General features: G+C 38.9%; 2 protein-coding genes and 1 long non-coding RNA gene across 10 annotated transcripts in view; 2 read left to right on the top strand and 1 right to left on the bottom strand.

The window, feature by feature from the left end:
- Positions 1–15,226, top strand: part of LOC139634681 (CUB and sushi domain-containing protein 3-like) — a 334,573-nt gene extending 319,347 nt beyond the window's left edge. For all 7 annotated transcript variants that reach the window (XM_071501310.1, XM_071501309.1, XM_071501308.1 and 4 more), the window contains 9 exons: positions 659–732; positions 2,190–2,301; positions 2,391–2,570; positions 3,789–3,848; positions 4,945–5,103; positions 8,538–8,674; positions 9,169–9,256; positions 9,807–9,942; positions 10,427–15,226. In XM_071501310.1, coding sequence (XP_071357411.1) covers positions 659–732; positions 2,190–2,301; positions 2,391–2,570; positions 3,789–3,848; positions 4,945–5,103; positions 8,538–8,674; positions 9,169–9,256; positions 9,807–9,942; positions 10,427–10,586 — 1,106 coding nt within the window. In that variant the 3' untranslated portion in view covers positions 10,587–15,226. The remainder of the gene's footprint in view (positions 1–658; positions 733–2,189; positions 2,302–2,390; positions 2,571–3,788; positions 3,849–4,944; positions 5,104–8,537; positions 8,675–9,168; positions 9,257–9,806; positions 9,943–10,426) is intronic.
- Positions 14,327–18,599, bottom strand: LOC139634684 (uncharacterized). The gene is made up of 4 exons (XR_011694026.1): positions 18,498–18,599; positions 16,902–17,009; positions 15,863–15,962; positions 14,327–14,464 (listed from the first exon to the last, which is right to left on the bottom strand). It is a non-coding gene; the product is annotated as an uncharacterized lncRNA (long non-coding RNA).
- The window catches only part of tshz1 (teashirt zinc finger homeobox 1), a 164,283-nt gene continuing 162,794 nt past the window's right edge, over positions 18,533–20,021 (top strand). Inside the window, exon 1 of one of the 2 annotated variants that reach the window (XM_071501316.1) lies at positions 18,533–18,653. In XM_071501316.1, coding sequence (XP_071357417.1) covers positions 18,651–18,653 — 3 coding nt within the window. In that variant the 5' untranslated portion in view covers positions 18,533–18,650. The remainder of the gene's footprint in view (positions 18,654–20,021) is intronic. The other variant, XM_071501318.1, reaches the window with a different exon arrangement.

Below are 20,021 nucleotides of genomic sequence, written 5' to 3'. Positions count from 1 at the left end.
GGGACTATAACACTGAGTATTGGCTTCCCTGTGTGTGTGTTTGTGTGATTTATTAGTGTGTGATTGCAGCTGTATGTTAGTGTGTGATGTGTATTACTATGTGACTGAAACAGAATGAGTTTTGAGGCGAAGCAGCCTGCTCTTTAAATAAGACAGACGAGGGAGGAGGGGTTGGGTGGGCAGAGAGAGATACAGTGACATGGAAAGATAGAAAGAGAGAGGAAGAGAGCAGTTAGAAAGAGAGGGAGAGAGTTAAAGGAGACAGTGGAGAGAGAGAGAGAGGAGGGCAGTTAGATAGGTACAGGAAGAGAGAGGGAGAGGTGGTGGTGGGGGGGTGGAGAGTGAATCTGTCATTTCGGAAGCTGTATTGAATCGAGCTCTGCGTCAGGATGTGCTCTACATGCTGATGACCGTGCCACACTCTCTCACACACAGAGTTGCACACACTCTCAGAGCTGGCCCAGCTTCGTTTTCTGACAAAGCACTACTGCCCCCTGCTGCCCTGCTGTGATATATAACCCACTGTTACCATGACAACAGAGGGGAGGAAGGGAGAGTTAAGAGAGGACACATAATGCTACTCCTAATTTATCTTTTTTCTTTTTTTTTTCCTTGATTTTGTGTGTAATTACTTCCTCTCTTGTTCTGTTTTTTTCAGAACCAACCAAAACCAGCTGTGATAACCCAGGAACACCACGCTATGGCTCCCTAAACCGCACCTATGGTTTCAAGGTAACATATCTGCCCTGATAAACTTTATAGCTACCTCCCTACTCAAGTAGATTAATTTGCCACCTAACAGAGAACCTTGTGGTACAATCCAATTAAAAAGAGAGAAAGAAGGGGAGAGACAGAGGAAAGACAAAAGCTGGGATTTGGGCTGGTGGTCAGATAAAACAAGACTTTTAAATATGTCAACTTACCATCAGGAGATTGGTGATTTTTCACCATTCTTGGACATGTTATAATTCACACAAATAATCAAGGGTATAATCGAATAGTATAGAGCAGACAGGAAAGAGTTGAGGTGGGGGAGGTTATGCCTCAAACGTCTCCAGACAGAGGAAGTTGTGATTACATGGTCAGCCCTGAGGCCATCAGGACACCTCATCACTCATGTTTTCTCCCTTTATCTAATTCTTAATCCACTACTCATATGTATTTGCATAAAAAGAGCTAGAGGTTGCTGTATTCATTCATCCTCTCAACACTGCCTATGAAGTCAGCCCTTCCTTCTTTTATTTCACAGTACAGGATGGGGAACAAATTCACAGTCCTCATCCTGTGCAAAAAGGGATTTTAAAGTTCAAAGCTTTTATGAGGCTTCAGCTCTCTGACTTGGTTCAATCAAGTGAGTAGCCAAGTAGACATGTGTAGATGTGTTGCCAGTGCTGTTTCCTGGCAATAAACCTAAATGTTACTACCAGGAAGCCTCCCTCCAAGAAGAAAACATTCTCCATGGAAATACAGTTAATACAGTCTATGTGAATAAATGACTGTAATGTTGGAAGATAACCATTTGATCTGACAAATTCAGAAGCCTCATATAAGCTTTGACCCTAGATTTTAAAATACATTAGTGCACAGAGCAAGGACTGTGGACTTTAATCCCTATTTCTTACTGTATAGTTAGTTACTGTATAGAGATTTCTTCACAGTCAGTATTAACAGGAGGAAATATTACAGCAACAACAATCATTATAATTACTCTTTCAACCTAATTACGGTATATCATTTGATTATTGTATCAGCATTGACTTGAAAAAATCCAGACCACTCCTTCAATCATAATACGGACACAGTTCCATAGTCATCTACACATCTGTCTGTCTGTCTGTATTTGTTGGAGGGCAAGGCACACTCACTAAGTGCTCTGAACAAGATAAAAAATATATGTATTATTGATATATCATGTAATTTGGAAATAAACATTTAATTGTATGACTTACCCCTATTGACCAAATAAAGGACACAGAGCATTCCACTACTGTGTCCTCTGGTCCTTTGAAGGTATTTAGACTCCTCCTGGACCATTAGCAAACAAAGCATTTTCAAATTCTCTTCATCTGTGTGTGTGTGTGTGTGTGTGTGTGTGTGTGTGTGTGTGTGTGTGTGTGTGTGCGCGTGTGTGTGCGTGTATGCATGCGTGTGCGTGCACACGCTTGCTTTTGTCTCATTCTCCCTCTCAGGTGGGAAGTGTGGTGTCATTTCAGTGCCAGCCAGGTCATTTGATTCAGGGCTCTTCCTCTAGAACCTGCCAGCCTGATCTGACTTGGACCGGGACACAACCTGAGTGCATACGTAAGAAATATACATTCACCCATACACACCCCTCCATCCTAACTGTCAGACTCAAACTCAAGAGCACAAATTCCCTCTCCACTCTCCAGCCCATGCGTGTAAGCAGCCAGAGAGCCCGCTCCATGTGGACGTGGTGGGGATGGATCTGCCTGGTTTTGGCTACACCTTGGTGTACAGCTGTCAGCATGGCTACTTCCTGGCAGGGGGCTCTGAACACAGAGTCTGCAAGAGTGATGGCACTTGGACTGGGAAGATGCCTATATGTCGAGGTAAATGATTTGCTTCCCCGTTTTTAATGTTATATCAACTGCATTTGATTAATGATCGTATACAGAGCCATTAGTGAACAGGTAGGAGTGTTGAGCATGTCTTGCTCAAGGACACTTTGTCAGCATACACAGCGGGACAGACCTGCCAGCTGGAGTAGGGTGAGATTTCCTGGTGGAGTGGTCAGCCTGTGGACTGGTGGTGAGCCTGGCAGCGCTGATAAGAAAAAGCTAAAAAATATCCTGTGGTGTTTTGTCCTTTTGCCAGTCATGTCCATACAGATGAGGTTATGAATTCACCACTTCTCATAAGTCAACAGCTATAGACTGAGTGTGGCAATCCTAAACCATCCTGGTGAATATCTACCTGCTGGAACACACCAATTTCACTGGTGCGCTATGATCAAGAAGTTACAGAAATGTATGCTACATGTTCATTGCAATACATGTCAGTTAATGAAGGGATAGTGACCTATTGGTTGCCACCCTATATTTTACCTTAATACTCACCCGGAATATACTTACACTGCAAATAGCAAGGTGTAGTTTCCCCAGGATGAATTCTACACTATTTGCACCTATAAATCCATTAACTAATTTAAGTTTGTGTTGTATTCATCAAGATATGTTAACAAGTGAAGTTGTAAAACCTCCATTGTGCAAAGAAAAGCTGCAAGCTTCAGCTCTGAAATCATTCCACCAAGGCTGCCACCCTTTTGTCCTGAAGTAGCCTTCAAAATTGGAGCACTCTCTGATCCAATTTGAGATTCTAGGACAAATACCCTCACCCTTGCTTGCCTTTCCTTGTTGGCAACAATGGCTGCATCTTGACGTGTTGACAGAAGCTGTTCAAACCCAAGTGTCTTAAGGCCGCTTAAAAGGATCTAATATTCACTCCAGTTTTTGGCCATGAACTCTGTTTTTATTGCTCTGCCTACAAATAACACTTAAAAAGGTTTACTTTGGGGGACCCTTTTCAACACACATCTTTATTATTATGCACATGTGTGACTAATAGTAATCAACACTGCATTCTAATTTGGTAGTATAACGTTCACTCCCCTGGATAAACCTGTTTTCTTCAGCTGATGGACTTGCAAGTTGAGCAAACCAAAATAACCATAATAACCATAATATTTTTGTATATTGTGTCCCTAGGACTCTTCTCATGTGTTTTTATGAGATATTATCTTTCAACCTCTGTTTCTATTGTGTGTACAGCTGGAGAGAAAAAGAAACCTGTGAAACCTGCAACAGGAACTCCCAGCCCAAAACTAAACGGTCAGTTCTAATACAGTCTTTTTGATTCCAGGCTAGCACAGCCATGTCATTTCTTGTCAATTCTCAACTCATCTATTCTACTCTGGCCTGGTTTAGTTGTAGTTTGATAAATTCTTCTCTGCCCCTTTCCACTATGCTCAGTTCCTCTTGTGTTTTGGTTTTATTGTTATGCTTTAGTTTTAAATAATTAATTTTTCCTCACTACACATAGAAAGGTAAATGAACTATTGTGATGTCCTGGTCTTCTGTGTGCTTTTGTTTTGTTCAGTTCTCTATTGTCAGCTCTGCTCCGTTGTACTCTGTGTTATTCTGCTGTAGTTCAATAACCCCTTGCTTCTCATTGCACATGAAAGAGTTCCTACATCTTAAATATGTGCAAGTTGCTGTAACTATCAAAGCGGGAGCACCCCTTAAATCTAGTGAAACATTTTCCCTAAAGCCACACATTAAATCTTGTTTCTCACTAAGTGTCTGTTTATATATTTACTGTACTGAATTCCCATCAGACACAGCTGCTCTTGCTTAGAATCACAATTATATCCTATATATATTTTTTTTTAAATTTAATATTTATTTGATTTAACTAAACTACATAACATCTAAAATCTTTCTGACAGTCCAAACCATGTCTAGAGTAGAAAGGTAAATTACCAAAACTGAGAGGTTAAGCAGTTGCTTCTCCTTTGTGTATGCATAATGTGGTAATGGATGATAACGTCTAGTGTAAGTAATGAAGAGTTGTAACTATTGATCAATTAATATTATTGGAAGAATTTATAAAAAAAACATGACCTCTTTTAAACTAGTATCTACTCTATTCTGCTTTATTCTTTTCTATTTTGTTGTGTACTGTTTTGTTATTTTCTGTTCAATCCATGTCTGTCCTTTTATATTCTATTCTATACATTTCTTTTGTATTATATTCTGTTCTGTTTGATTCTGCTGAACTCTATTCTATTCTGTTCTGTTCTGTTATATTTTTTATTTTTCATCTAATTCAATTCTGTGCTGTTCTGTTCTTTTTCTGCTCCGTTGTATTTTGTTCTGTTAAATTGTCTCCCACTCTGTTTATGTTCTGTTTTATTCTGTTCTGTAGTTCCAGATGACGTCTTTGCTCCTAACTACATATGGAAGGGTTCCTATAATTACCGTGGAAGGAAGCAGCCAATGACACTGAGCATCACCAGCTTCAACTCCACAACAGGAAGAGTCAACGTTACCCTTAGCAACGGCAACATGGAACTTCTCCTATCAGGCAAGACACATCATGATTAATTATCCCCCACATACAGTACTGTATATAGTATATGGTATAAATGGTGTGATGTGGCCTAGCAGGACATGTCATGCCATGCCATATCCCATGATTATGTTACAGTACTACATGCTGCTGGATTGATCAATTGGTAACACAGTAAATAAACACCCAGACATTAAGTTTAATATGGAGCTTCTGCTATCAACACCTTAACTGACAACACATTATTTGTACTGCTTGCTACTGGTTGATTATTGTCTGAATTTCACTACTGCCGACTCCTTTTCAATGTTGTTACTATATTTCCCCCCAAAGCTCAAATATACACATACATTTATTCACACACAGACCTCCCAGGGTCCTACAACAGCGTCAGCAGGGGGTTAAGACCCTATTAAAACACTAATCCTGTTGAAGCTAGAATTGGTTCCTGGAGTGGCAGAGAGCACAAACACCATATCACATAACCATGCAGCTATCAGACTTTTAACATCCATCTTCTGGCTTGAAGGAGCAGCTTTAGATGAATAACATCTGAGGCTGTGCTCACACATGCACCAAAAGGCCAGTGCCCAGCTGCATAAAAATTGCATGTTTGTCTTCCTAAGGATTTTCTTAAGATTTCAAGAAAAAAAAGGAAGTTGAGTACAAGAATGAGAGAGAGGACGAGAATGATCAGAATCAGACTCCAGTGATTAAGATGAGGAAAACATTTTTGTATTTACCTAAGCACTGTGCTTAAATGAGTAGTCATTTTGGGAAATGCACACATTTGCTTTCTATAGGAGAGTGAAATGTTATTAATCTTAGGTCATTGCATTAAGTAGGAAGATGGAGTTAAGACACGTTCAGCCTAGCTTGGCAGAAAAACTGGAGACATGAAACAGTTGACCTGGCTCTGACCAAAGTGAAAAATATACATAGCAACACCTCTAAAGATAAGTACACAGTGTACTTTGTTTACTTTGTTTACTTTGTTTGTTTATCATGTACATGACCACAAATGTAAAAATGATTCTTTGTGATTACATGATTTGTGATATTCCCAAAAGCAGGCATCATGCACCAGGAGATACAAACTCTTTAAAATCCTGTATGGGGCATGATTGAAGGTTTTCATCAAATTAAATTATCATTAATCAAAAGTCTTGGCTGGTATTAGTATGTAGGTCACATAATTTGCTTCAGATTTTTTAGTCAAACTGATCAGAAATCATCATACACAATCCATCTTTTTTTTTAGAATTTGTTAAATTTAAAAAGAGATATTACCATGAACAAGTATGTACATTATGACATCATAACCATATATTTTCCTGCAGGGAATGATAGTCAGCTTATGTCACGGCAAGAGAAAGGTGAGTTCAAGAATGAGAGGATAGATTCAGACTCCAGTGATGAAGATGAGGAAATAATTTTCAGGCAGCAGAATCAGCGAGTGAGGAAAGTTGTTGTGGACTATAACAACAACTTAAAACTGTAGACTGCTCCTTTAAAGATTTGTCATATACATATAGCACAGCCCATTTACATACATATTATATTTTGGTGATATTTTGGATTGATAAGACCAATTATAAGATATACATGTCATTTAAAATAAGGGACAGATTAGTGTCTGAGGTTAACTTTGTGTTTGCGCTACCTAAAAAATCAGTTTTTTTTACAGCTGGTGGAAGAATGGGTTTGAGCACCAGTCAACAGCATCTGCCAGTAAATCCAGAGCACCTCATGAGATGTCTCTTCCTTGCAGCTACTTTCTCAGATTTTTGACGATGATCTGTTATAGCTTATTGCTGAGCAGACAAATCTCTACAGCTGTCAACTAATTGGAGCCAGGATTAACACAACTGTGAATAGGCTTAAGTCATTTGTTGGTATTAAGATAATCATGGGGGTGGTGAGAATGCAATCCATGGATGATGACAGAGCAGAAGGCACACGTTATCCCAGAACAGACGATGTGATGCCAATAAAAAGGTTTAAATCCCTCTCAAGAATCATCCACTTTCAAGATAATGAGACATCAGACCTTGCGCTGGACCAGCTGTGCAAGGTCACACTAGTTCTGAAGCACACAAGAAAGACATATCTAGAAATTGATAGCAAGAACCAGTTCTCAACAGATGAGATGAGTACAAGGGATCTTCCTAGAAAACCTCACCATTGGTGTATCAAGATCTTTGTTTTCAGCAGGTGTTTCTGGGATATAAGTGCTTCCCGACATACAATGGAAAGAGCACATTTGGAACAGTAGAGTGTCTTAAAGAACTTGGACTTGTAGCAACTTGTGTTTTAACTCTGCAAGACCATCAGGAACCCATCAGACTGTGTTTTCTACTGTGACAACTTTTGACCACTCATTGTGCATGTGAATGAGTCCTTCGGCTTGTGAGATCTGGAAACCCTCCGCAAGAACAGGCTAAAGGGATGCACCCTTGAGGATGACAGTGCTCTGCTGAGGCAAGAAAGGGACAGCTATGACTAGAGGGTGGATAATGAGGCAAAAGTGGCTGTTGGGAAATGGGTTGACAACAAACCTCTCACTCTAGCTAGCTCCTGTGCTGCTGCAAGTCCTCTTAAAGAAGTCAGTTTTCCAGAGAGGAGAGAAGAAAAGTTGGTATTCCTTGTCCAAACATCATGTCACCTTACTGACATGATGGTGGCATTGTACAACACCCCTGCAAAATCCCACTGCTGGTACATGTGTCTCTTTTGGCAATTGGCTAATATGGGCATCAGCAATGGATGGCTTCTGTATCACCAAGATGACAAAAGCCTTGATGTGCAAAAGCACAAAATGCACAAAATGTTCAGACTGGTGGATGCAGATGCACTTATCCATGGTCGAAACAAGAAGGGAAGAGGATATGTGCTCACCAGATGCATTCAAAGACCAACTACCCGAAGACCTGAGGATGATGCTCTCAATGATCATGTAGATCACATCCCAGTTGTTATTGAGAAGGAAAGGTGCAGATTCTGCACAGATAGAGAAACAACCATCTCATCTTATCATGATGACTGTGGATACAACTCTTAAAATCCAAAATATACAAAAGAAAAAAATGTTTTACGATGCAAATGAGATAAGTAGTTACATTAGATTATTTTTTAAATCTCATTTTCCATTCCTGCCTGTTTAATGTTTAGGGGGAGTTATGGTTGACTATTTTCTGTCTAACCATGATCCAAAATTGTGATGTCTCCAAACTTTACTCATTTTATTTTACAGCAGCTTTCAAGTTGCTTTTTTCCTTGTTTGTTCTGATCTCTCTTCTATCTTTGTGATTTATAATTTGCCATGATATATACATGTCCTTGATGCACCAGGGTAACAAGGAATAAATGCTGAAAATGTAAGAAACTAACCATGATACTCTGAGTTAATCCCACTGTTATGAACCGGGTGCTTATTCTGTCATTGCTAGGAGTGTATAAGGCTTCTGAGGCCAGGCTCTTACTGCTGATGTACCAGGTGAATTATGTGAACCAGGGAAACCAGCTGAAAGATTCAGCCATATCTCCAGCCAAAATCATAGATGACTCCTGGACCATGGATGGATTTGTAAGTTTCACTGAATATAGAGCAATCAACTTTCAATGTCCTTTTGTAGACTTATTTTACAACTGTCACTTAGATATTTCATAGCCCTGTTTAAGCTAAGTTAATATTATACTTGTGTGTTCAGATAATTATTACAAAATACTATCAAATACAAAACTAGTTAAATGCTGTGGTGACCTGCTCATATGTGACCTTAATCTAAACACTGGGTATATATGAATCATGAAGTGCCTGCAGAGTGGGTTTGAAAAACCATGCTCATACCCAACAACATAAACATGTGCCCCAGGCTCTTAATTGTCCGGAACTCAGTTGAGACAAGGTAGCCAAGGCATTTGTCAATCAAATATTTAAACAATAAATTAATAAAATTTCAGAAATATGATTTGAATTGGTACATGTTGCTGTTTTGACACAAACACAAAATGTCAACCTTTGTCCCTCTCCTGTCACTGGATGTCTCAATCTGTGTGTCCTTTCTTTGTGTTCTCCAGGTATCAGCAGAGCCGGATGGTTCTAGTTATGTATTCCAGGGTTTCATTCAGGGAAAAGACTATGGACAATTTGGACTGCAAAGACTAGGTAATTAATTCTTACAGTAGATTTAGTAAAAGCTCCAAACAATTATTATGTTTTTTTTAAGTCACTTTGGATTATAATTGATTTATGAAAAAAATCAATTAAACTGTGTGCAAGAACCTCAATGTTGGAGAAAGGGACCAGGGAGCCTCTTTTTTCTGGCACCAGTGACCTAATTGAGTCAGTACTGCAGGGGATACATGCAGCAAGAACAAAACCTGCTCTTCAGACCAGAAATCATCTTGAAATGGCTGAATTTCATCAATCAGTTGAAAGCCGTCCCCAGAGTTTTAATTGTCACTAACTGATCTGTAAGATCTGACCACTTCCCTCTATATTGCAAATCCCTGCTCACCTGAGTATGTCTAAAAGAAAAAATAATTATGATCGTCCAATATCATATGCTGTACTGTTCTGCTATAATGCTAACAATATAAACTGTAGCTCTTACAGCAAAGCAATATTATTAAAGTGACATTTCTTTGTCATTTTAACATGTCATCTAAAGCAGTTGGGTTGTCAGTGACATTGGATTTTCCTTGTAACGTCACAGGTCTGAATATGTCGGAGAGTCAGAACTCGCCACCCCCTCAACTTGGTACCAACAGCAGCTCTGTGGCTATCGCTATTCTGGTGCCTTTCTTTGCTCTGATCTTCACTGGCTTTGGCTTCTATCTCTACAAACAAAGGTATGTGCTAAAAAATAAATAAATAAATAAATCTGCATGTTTCTCATTTAAATGCAATTCTGTTAAATTTCAGTAACAGAAGCAATTTCAGCTGTCATTGCACTGTCACTTTACTGGTGTTTTAATTATTTTATACAAAAAGTAAAAAAGGCATTGTTAACACTGCAAGAAGCTGTCTGATTTATGAAAACTCTACCTGCCACAATGGTTTGGTTTTTGAGGTGTTAAGAACGATGAATTCACTGTCTGTTGCAAACTGTGCCGCAAAACAATTCTGCTTTAGAAGTGATGGGCTGATTGGAATCTCACTAGGCTTTCTAAAAAGCCCAACACTTTCTAATCCTTTAAGCTTGTTTACTATGCTTCCACTATCCAATATTGCATTTGCTATTATTTGCTTACTACCCAGGTGTGTTGATATTAATAGACAGAACAATTTTATCTGTGTAATACTGTATTTATATTTGCTTTGTTTTTGTCACAGAACCACACCAAAAACACAGTACACAGGCTGCTCAGTCCATGAAAACAACAACGGCCAGGCTGCCTTTGAGAACCCCATGTACAACACCAACGCCAAGGCTGTGGAGGGGAAGGCTGTTAGATTCGATCCGAATCTAAATACTGTCTGCACCATGGTCTGAGGATTGATTGTCCTCACTTGAACTTAATGACTCAGATATCTTATGGGACCACAATTGGTATGAGGCTGTGGAAGGGAAAGCCATCGTCAGCATTCAGACATCGTCAGTACCATGGTCTATACATTGATTACTAAAGACCTTCAGTCCCAGTTCAGTCACCTTATCTCTTGAGCAGGTGGAAAACTGTCCACTTGAAACCAAAACTCAGTGTTGGTTCCTTTCACTAAAAGCATTTTGTATCCACAAATGAAATGAAATGAAAACAATGTGAACACAAAATGTCTGCTACCTTTGACAGAAGCCAGTGCACCAAGACAGTCAGTGAAAACTCACAGTAAGATGTGACATCAAGCGAAAGAAACGGATGCAACACAACAGAAAACTTTACTGGCTCTTAACCATCTCTAACCCCAAGACTCAGCTGGTCATTGATATAGTTTATAATTTGATTCTAAGTGAGACACAGCGATTTTAGTTTGACGTCTTATTTAACCCCAGTCATGGTCTCTAATACATGTAGTAATTATGAAGCCATGACCTTCTAGTCAAACATCATGACATGTTACTGTAACCCAATGCCGGATTTTGTACTTCACACAGAGCTGTGGAGATAGGGACCCTCTCTCAGCTCTGTGACCATTAGTCCTTGCCTGGAGACAGAGAGAGCACATATCAGTGCTCTAGCCATGGTTACACATTACAGAGATAAACTGCAACTACAAAAATGGGTTGATTTCATTTGTAACATGTTGTCTCCCAAACTGTACTGAACAAATACTTAACTTTGAGGAACACAGAAGCAAAATGGCTACAGATGGGGAGATATGAGATGAAGTGGATGTCACAAAAAATACACTGTGATGCAAAGAAAACAGTTTCTATCTGTCTGGCTTCAACACTGACAGTAAAAGACACTGTCACCAGCAGACTATGAGTAAATCAGACTGACTCGTGAACAGGAGCCTATTTCTAAAACTACCACGGAATACAACACCCTAGCAACCAGACAGGACAACCTCCTGTCTCCATGACAACCAGAGGCTGGTATTACCATTCTCATGTCTTTTTCTATGAAAATGGAATCCAAGACGGCTAATGCTAGCAGACGGTAGCAAAAGTTTCTTTGGAAAGAGACTAACTCCTAAGCAAAGGATAAGGGCAGTCCTTGAGACGGAGCTATAATCCTAACTGAACTGGGATTAGAGCAAAGCAAAACTAAAAGGAGTGTAAAGGGAAACTAGCACTAATAGAACAGATGAGAAGAGACGGACTCATCTAATGGATAAACTGCTCCTTCCCAGGAGGCCAAGAAGATGGAGATGACTCCTAACTGAACTGGAAATAGAGTAAGGGAGTCATCAAGAGAAAAGATGAGATCTTAAAATCTGAACAGCCAATCAGAGTCTGTCTTACCTGAAATCAACTACTGAGAGAGGTTGGACCTCCCTCTACAAAATGAATCAGATCAGACAGAATATGGCCTTGAGGAAAGATGCTCCTGATCCTGTGAATTTAAATGGGTTCTGATGAGAAAGATGCTGAAAGGATACAGAGGACTCTGATGGACTTACAAAGAAAAAGACTTTGACAAACAGAGAAAGCTCTGGCACTAAAGCACATTTTACAGAAACACTACCTGTCTACCCACTGAGAGATGGACTAACACAGGGACAGACAAAAAGGTTAGAGAGGAATTTACAGGTATACACACTAACAAAAGAGACAGAGCAGACAGGTGGTATTAAGACCAACAGTTAGACACATAAGGAAATTGACAGGTTCAACAAAACAGACAAACAGGGTCTTAAGACTGTTGCCAACTCTGCAATCTAGAGTCTCCACTCCACAGACAGACAGGTTTAAACACAGATTAACAGGCTTACAGATGGACGGACAGAGACAGGCTGATAGATAGGAGACATCGACATAAGTTGATAGACAGGCGTAAAGAAAGACAAACGATTGTGGATGTACTTCCACTGTAATTCTGCACTCTGCGAGTGCTTATCTTCTTTCTTTGTTATTGCTGCAGAATCTTCTGATCTGTAAATCTATTGCATATATATTCGGGAGCATTCACCACCTATATTTTTGTGCTATATATTTACCACAGGGGAGGGGCTGAAAGGGGAAAGATGGATTATAGCAGAAAGTTTTTAGAAAAAAAAAAGAAATAAATATCAGAGTAAAAGATATTACAATTATGTGCCGTTCACAGAAGTCACAAACAGGATTTTGGTTTTCTGTAACATGGAATTGGTTTATTTTAATATCTTGTGTAACGTGAAGTTCCTCACACCATCACTGTCCTTCCCACTGAGGCAATCATGAGTGTCAGTGGTATTGTTGTTGTCATTATTGTTGAGATGCAAGGTTTGCCAGCAACAGTCATGCTGTTTAAAGTTGATATCATATTACACATTAACCACAGATGGCAGATTTATGAACCATCAATAGATGGAGTTTGTGCTAAGAGTTGCCATTTTTCTGCTTCTTCACTAGAGCTGTTGGCCACTGCAGACATTATGCCCCATAATTGTCACCATTTCGACATAGACAACATCTTAATGATCAGCTAGAGCAACAGCACTGTTTTCTAACCTAACTGACAAAGAAGTATGAGGCCACAGAAATTTGCATATCCCAACTCTGAATTAGTGTTGTTTTTTTAACTGTAACTCAGAGATGTCAGCCACCTCAGTGTTGTATGGCAACACTGAAACCCCCGCTGTTTGATTACACATGGCCCAACATATCTAGCTCTGACTCTGGTGAAAGTTAATGTTTCCATCGATTCTCACAAGTTTTGGTGAAAACACACAACTGTGGTAAAAGTAATATTGATAATAGTAATGGTGATAATTGCTGGTGAACTGCCCAACATGTAGTTAATGGATGCTGACCCTTGTACATGTTTTTTCAACCCACATTGAAAATTTGTGCTGTACATTGAAGTACTAGTTCATGCTTGTATGTTTGTCATATTTGAGAAATCAAAAGTACAGAGGATGAATTTGACTTTGAAAGAGTGGCTTTTATGGTGTTTTCAGTGGGTTTGTTTGTGAACTATTACTAAAAAATTATTATCTAATTTAGTTGCAAAACATACAAGTTTTAACCTTGTTCATGAGATCTGTAAATTTTAAAGGTCCATCATCACAAATCCACCCCCAGGTTGTGTGTCATTGAATCTTGATTTTCTATAGGAAGTTTTTCTTGTGTTAAAGATGGGTTTGGTCACTCAAATCAAAACTGAAATGTCAGAGATCGTAGGACTACACAAAATGGGTTTTAGGGTTCTTCTTTCAAGCTCTAATTTGCTTTTGTACTGAAATCTACATCACTTATGAATTGACTCACACTATTTTTCATGTTGTCAAAAAAAACAACAACTTTGTACTATCTTTGGCACTTCCTAAGTATTGCACACTAGTGTGTGGATCAAGAACAAATAGATTTTAATGAATTCCCTACAGTGTTTTGTGTGTGTACATTGCATTTCAAAAGCTAAAAGGCCTTTAATGTCATTAATTTCAGAAAGAGTAGCTTTAAGACGAACTGACCATTTGGGAGAAGATCTTAAGATTTCAAGTTGACAATTGAGTAAATTCATATACATAACTGAGACCATTGAGATTTAATATTTCCCCTTGCTTTGCTATTTTTATGTCATAGAAATATAGCTTCTAATGTCAGCTCAATGTTCCCATGGTGGTAGCCATTTTTCAAATCCAATCTGTCACATATTCCGATAAAGAAAAGAAAGCATTTTGTACACTTGGCAACATTTACTGTCTTTGACCCCTGTCAGCCACTGGAGGCTGTTGTTGCACATGTTGTTGGCCTTTCTGATGGTGTGATATGCCATCAATGAACCACTGGTGAGAGAGGAGAAGATGTTTGATTTTTGGGTTAAACCATGCATAACGTCCATACAGTTTAGTACTTTCTTGTTGTAAGGGTTGGGCCTGAAAATGAACCATATAATGGACCTATGTTTATTGGTCCCTACATGACAGGAATACATGTATCAATGAGCATGAATCACAGTTTTTCAGCTTTGGTGCCCATTTGAAAAAAAAAAAAAAAAAAAAAAAAAAAAGAAGGCCTACTTGTTTTGTTTTGAAGAGTTTGGCTTAAAGAGTGAGAGACTGAATTTAGTGAGTTTGGGTCCCACACATGATCAATACCAGTAGTTTTTAATGAGTCTGGGTGCCAGGGTGAGCAAAAACATCTACTTTGTTTTAAGAACCCCTGCTGTTGTGGCCACAGGCACCAACTGCAACCAGCTGACAGAAAACTCTGTTTAAAGTCATTACTGATTTAAAAGCAATGGTAACTGCGGCTTCCTTGTTTATCCACGCTGCGACTGTCCCGCACTGCATCGCTATGGTGACATTGTTTCTTATTACAGTTTGGATTGATTGTTGCTGCTGTTGTTGTTGTTATTGCTGTTTTTTTCGGTATGGATCTGACACAGTGCCTACCAAAAACCATGGGATCCTCCCTGTCATCAAAACACACACACACACACACACACACACACACACACACACACACACACACACACACACACACACACACACACACACACACACACACACACACTTTCAAACATATACACACATACAAACAAACAAGTAACTGCTCTGGCCCTCCCCTTCATCACAAGTCATGTTTTTCTAAGCTTCAGTCTATTTTGCCACAAGCTTTTCCTACTGACTGACCGCAATAAGACCCATGTGATTTGAAAGACTTAAAGCCGTTCCTGCCTGGGGACATTGGAAATATTCACCATTTGAAAAAAAAGATGAAATATAGAATAAAAAAGTGTTTTGTACAGAAATATATTTTTATGATGAAATTATTTGTAAAATGTATGAATCTATTATGTAAATTTTCAATGCAATGTAAGATTAAAAAAGGCTAATTGCTTTTGTAAAAAAAACAAGTGTCTTCCTTTGTCTCTGCTTTGAATTTTAAGTGACTGCAAACTGGTATGTTGGGTCTATTTTAACCGACTTACACCAGTCAAATGCTTGTATAACACCTAAACATAGTTATTTATGAGGAATGCACACTACATTACCAGCTAGAGATTGCACATATGTGTGAGGTTATGTCTTCAAACTGTAAAGTAATTGAAATGTAGAAGTTGCTTTAGGTTTGAATGTGACTGGAAAACAAGTTTCAAAGTAAGGGGAACGCCTTGCAGGGGAAATACTGTTGGCACAGAGTGTATAGAAATACATATAAATAGAGTGTAGCTATCTCACCTTGAGATGAACTCCCTAAACTTCTTCCATTCATTCACAGAAGTCGTCGTTATCACTGGGAATGCAACATTATATTTGTTGCTGCTGTACTGACATTCTGCTGTAGATGTAGGTAATAGGAAAGTTTTCATTTAGAACAGATATTACGAGCCTTGAATTTTTGTCATAGATTGGAAGTGCATGTCTGAATTTTTCAATGTGCAAACCTATCAGTATCGGTACTAGTAACCGCTTTGTTGTATATTTATAGAAAGCATGTTTGGTATGACACTGAACTGGTCACAGGAATCAAACAGAGCAGGTCAACCTTTACAGCTGCCCCCAAGCCCTAAATATTTAGTTTAAGAAGGCACCATCATTACAAAGGAAAATGAGTTGCAAGCATGTGTTCACCTGATGGAACACCAGAAACCAATAATACAGTTTGCAGACCAATCAGCAATTGGTTTTAAATTGGAATGAAAATAAATATTTCTTATTTTTTTACTGATAGACTTTGTTGGCCTGCTCGTATGTCTATAGCGCTTATGAAGAATTTCTAAGCCATATTTGAAACAAATCATTTCCTGTGCATACATGCATAATGTGTATACAGTATTTGCATACTTGGTGGAAAGGAGAGACCCTACCAGTGAAAACTAGAATGGAAAATCTCTTAATACATACAGCTTCCTGTAATATAATACCTGTTCGCGTTCATACAGTAAATAGCTACAAAATGTCAATAGGGAAAAGTATCAAAAGGGTATTTTCATGATAATTATATAGATAACACTTTGATTATTAACACATAAAGTGGAAACTGATCGTTGTGGCATTTCAGGAGGCAAGTGGCAAAAGTTTTTTCACAAAACAGACTGAAACTGCTGATCAACAAGAGATCCAGACAGCTGAGGTCACATTCAGATAAACTGTGAATTAATTCAGGTTTTACATCATTACCATGGGGGAATGGATTGCACTGGGGACAAAGGCTTCACTTAATGTAATTGAGGAACAACTTTAACACAAGATTGAGCCCTGTATGAGCTTTACTGACCTCTGTTGGTGACCAGTAGGAACTGCAACAGCACTAACTAGGAACACAAGTCCCTCAGTACAGCCTGACCACTGCTGCCTCCTTGAGTAATGATGTCTTGTGGCTGCCCTGTTATTAACACAGTTTTACAATACAAATGACTATGTTGATTTGATTGAAGATTCAATAGAGAATTCTGTTGAGGAGGTATAATAAACAAAATTCACAAAATTACCCTCCCAGTGTATGAGTGTACCTGCACAATACAAGAATTTATCATAAAATGAATGAAGGCTTGAATTACATTGACATACTTAAGTGTCTGATTGATTAGGTTGTTAATTTTACTGTATCTAGTTTGTGCCTGTTCACAAATTATCTGCAGATGAAGATCATGTCATATGATTGAAAGTTCCAGGACAACTAAAGACACTTTTTTTTTTTTGGCTGGACCTTAACTGCAGGGCTAGCCCTATAGTCAAATGTCCCTGACTGACTGACTGACTGATCACATCTCCACCAGTGGTCAGCTGAATTCCATGTGACTGAGTTTGAGTTTCCCCATTGGCTGTTGTTCTTTCAAAATTATTTGGTGCAAACTGTTTCAGTCAAGGGCACATTTGCCATTAGAGTTGGAGACTTTATTTTTAAACAAGACCATATAAATCTAGTATACGGCTGGGCTGTGTATCGGTGCCAACAGTGAGCTTAAGGCTATGCCTCTTGTTACAGGCAGTCACCCAGCCGCCCCGGAGTAGCGCTTCCAATTCACTGAGCCTCGCCTCCTCTAAGGCAAATAGACTACTTTCATTTCATGTACCATCATTACTAGAGGGGGCCAAGGAATAACTGAACATAAGACACACTGAGCATGAGAGAGCAGGAGAGTGGGAAAGAGGCCATCATAACTGCTAAGATTAAGAAACTAGCAAACAGCATGCCAACAACAAAAATGCCAGGAATCAGAGATAGACAATACACTTCCTGCAGCATGCCAGCACAGCAGTAAAAGACCTGGTAAGAAACAAATGGTGTCTTTCCACGGAAAGGCTAGAGGGCTTGTAATTTGAAACGGTTGAAGGGGGTGTTGAGTTTATATTAAGGCTTAATGCAGTAACTTAACATGGCAAACCAGATAGACTGAAAATGAATTCTCTACTAAAATACCGGTATGGTCAATTTTACAAATCAAACAGAGGGTATTAGAAATTAAGGCCTGCCTCAAACAAAGCAGTGGAGGAAATACAGAGGTTGAAAACTGTTGTGGACCCCAGCTGGAGGTGGTGCGCTGTGATAGAGACAAAATAAGAGAGATGTTCTTTGGTTTCTAACTTTCTCTCTTAATTATCATTTTACAAGTGAAATCACAGCACAGTCTTTGTCTTTAACTTATGTTTGGTGATTTTGTCACATGACACCGCGGTTATAAAAATCAGGATTTCAGCAGCGCAGAGCATCAACTTAGAAATGGCTTGGAAGGAACTGTTGGATAACATGTAGTCTTAATGCACTGTGCTTAGTCACTGTTACATATTTTACATATATTACATATATTACATGTTTCATGTTTGACAGTCAGCGCACAAGTAAAAGATGGACAGCTGAGACAACACTGACCTGTTTTCAGGGTGTTTTCCAAGTTGCCACCTGAGCGCGTCACAGAAGCGCCTCAAGTACGGAGGCCGCAGTGACACAGATTTGACCTCAGAGGTGGAGAACTGCTGTTGTCAACAAGGATGGACTCATCTCTCAAGTAATCCTACCTTCAAAATGGTGAGTAGCTTTGGACGTTTCTTGACTTTTTTTTATTTATTTTTTTGCTGTTGCTTGCTAAAACTGTAGATGTGCTTTGTGCTGCTTATGCGTCCAGTGCCTCCATTGTTGCTGAACAGTGGCGCAGCTGCTACAAGCGAATGGCTTCAGTTTTCTCGAACGGACATTTTTACATGTTGTAGCAGGAAGCGCACCGGCGTAATTAACGAAATCTGCTTCACCTGTGCTTTTCAACAAGTCAACATGTCCGCCGTGTGTTTATCAAATATGACCTGTGGGGTTTGAACACCTTCATGCTTTTTACACTTTAAAGTGAAGATTAAGTTTCAACCCATACGTAAAAAAAAAGAGCTTTTACTTTGACCACGTCCCTGCATCTAGTTTGGCATTTTTCATTAGAGGGAGAGAGAAGTGTCACCATGCAATAATTGGCAATAGTTCATCAAATTAATTTTACATGGTCACTTCATACCCACACCTCGATGTGCTTGTTCCACATCAAAAGGTAAAAAAAATTAAATTACAAATCATTATTTGATATTTACCATTTCATAACCATTTCACTATAATTAGAGCTGGACTGATGAACATTATCTGTCTTGATGGCTGAGCTACTTTTACACCTGCCTTTCAAACCTTGAAAAGTGGAGCAGAGCTGACAGTGAGAAGTTAAGAGCAGTGGAAGTTCATAAAAACAGGTCTGAATGAAAGATGATGGCCTGTGTCTTACACACACGCACAGAGTTGTGTGCATATAGTTTATAAATGTAATTACTTTGCAAATATGTTCTGTTCATGTTCTGCCTATATTCACATTTACCTTGGATAACCTGACCATCAACTGAGATAGTTATATGTTGACCATGGAAGCATCATGTAGTCATGTAGAATTTGCCCATGATGTCAGGGTCAGGGCGTTGGGCTGTACAGGTACACGTCTTTGAGGAATACTACTGAGAGTGATTGTAACGCTGCACAGGGTGTGTTATATCTCACTGTTGTGTTTACTCTGTTGGAGTTGGTTGGATATATTGGCAATTGAGTTTTTTGTTTTTTTTTTTTTAAACAGTGCCTTAATTTGTACTACAATACTCTTGTATTTTTTGTACGCTTTTTGCAGTCATTTATTTTCATTGATTCTTCCTCTCTAGTCTTCAGCAATTAGCACTATGACAGAGAAACATCTTTAGAATTATTGTCAGGTTACAAGATGTTGTTGAATCTTCCTGATCGTTCTTGTTTGTCTGATGTTCTCATTGGTCTAACACTGAGCTGGGTTGTAGGACCTACAGTGTGTGTTTTCAGTGATATTAGCACAATAATATAGTAATATTTCAGTAATGATATTAGTGCAGTAATAATAGACAT

The sequence above is a fragment of the Trachinotus anak genome, unplaced genomic scaffold (assembly GCF_046630095.1).
Source record: "Trachinotus anak isolate AG129_WGS33_773 ecotype Australia unplaced genomic scaffold, CSIRO_AGI_Tana_v1 ptg000016l, whole genome shotgun sequence".
Classification (NCBI taxonomy): Eukaryota; Metazoa; Chordata; class Actinopteri; order Carangiformes; family Carangidae; genus Trachinotus; species Trachinotus anak.
This window is presented reverse-complemented; position numbering and strand designations above follow the sequence as displayed.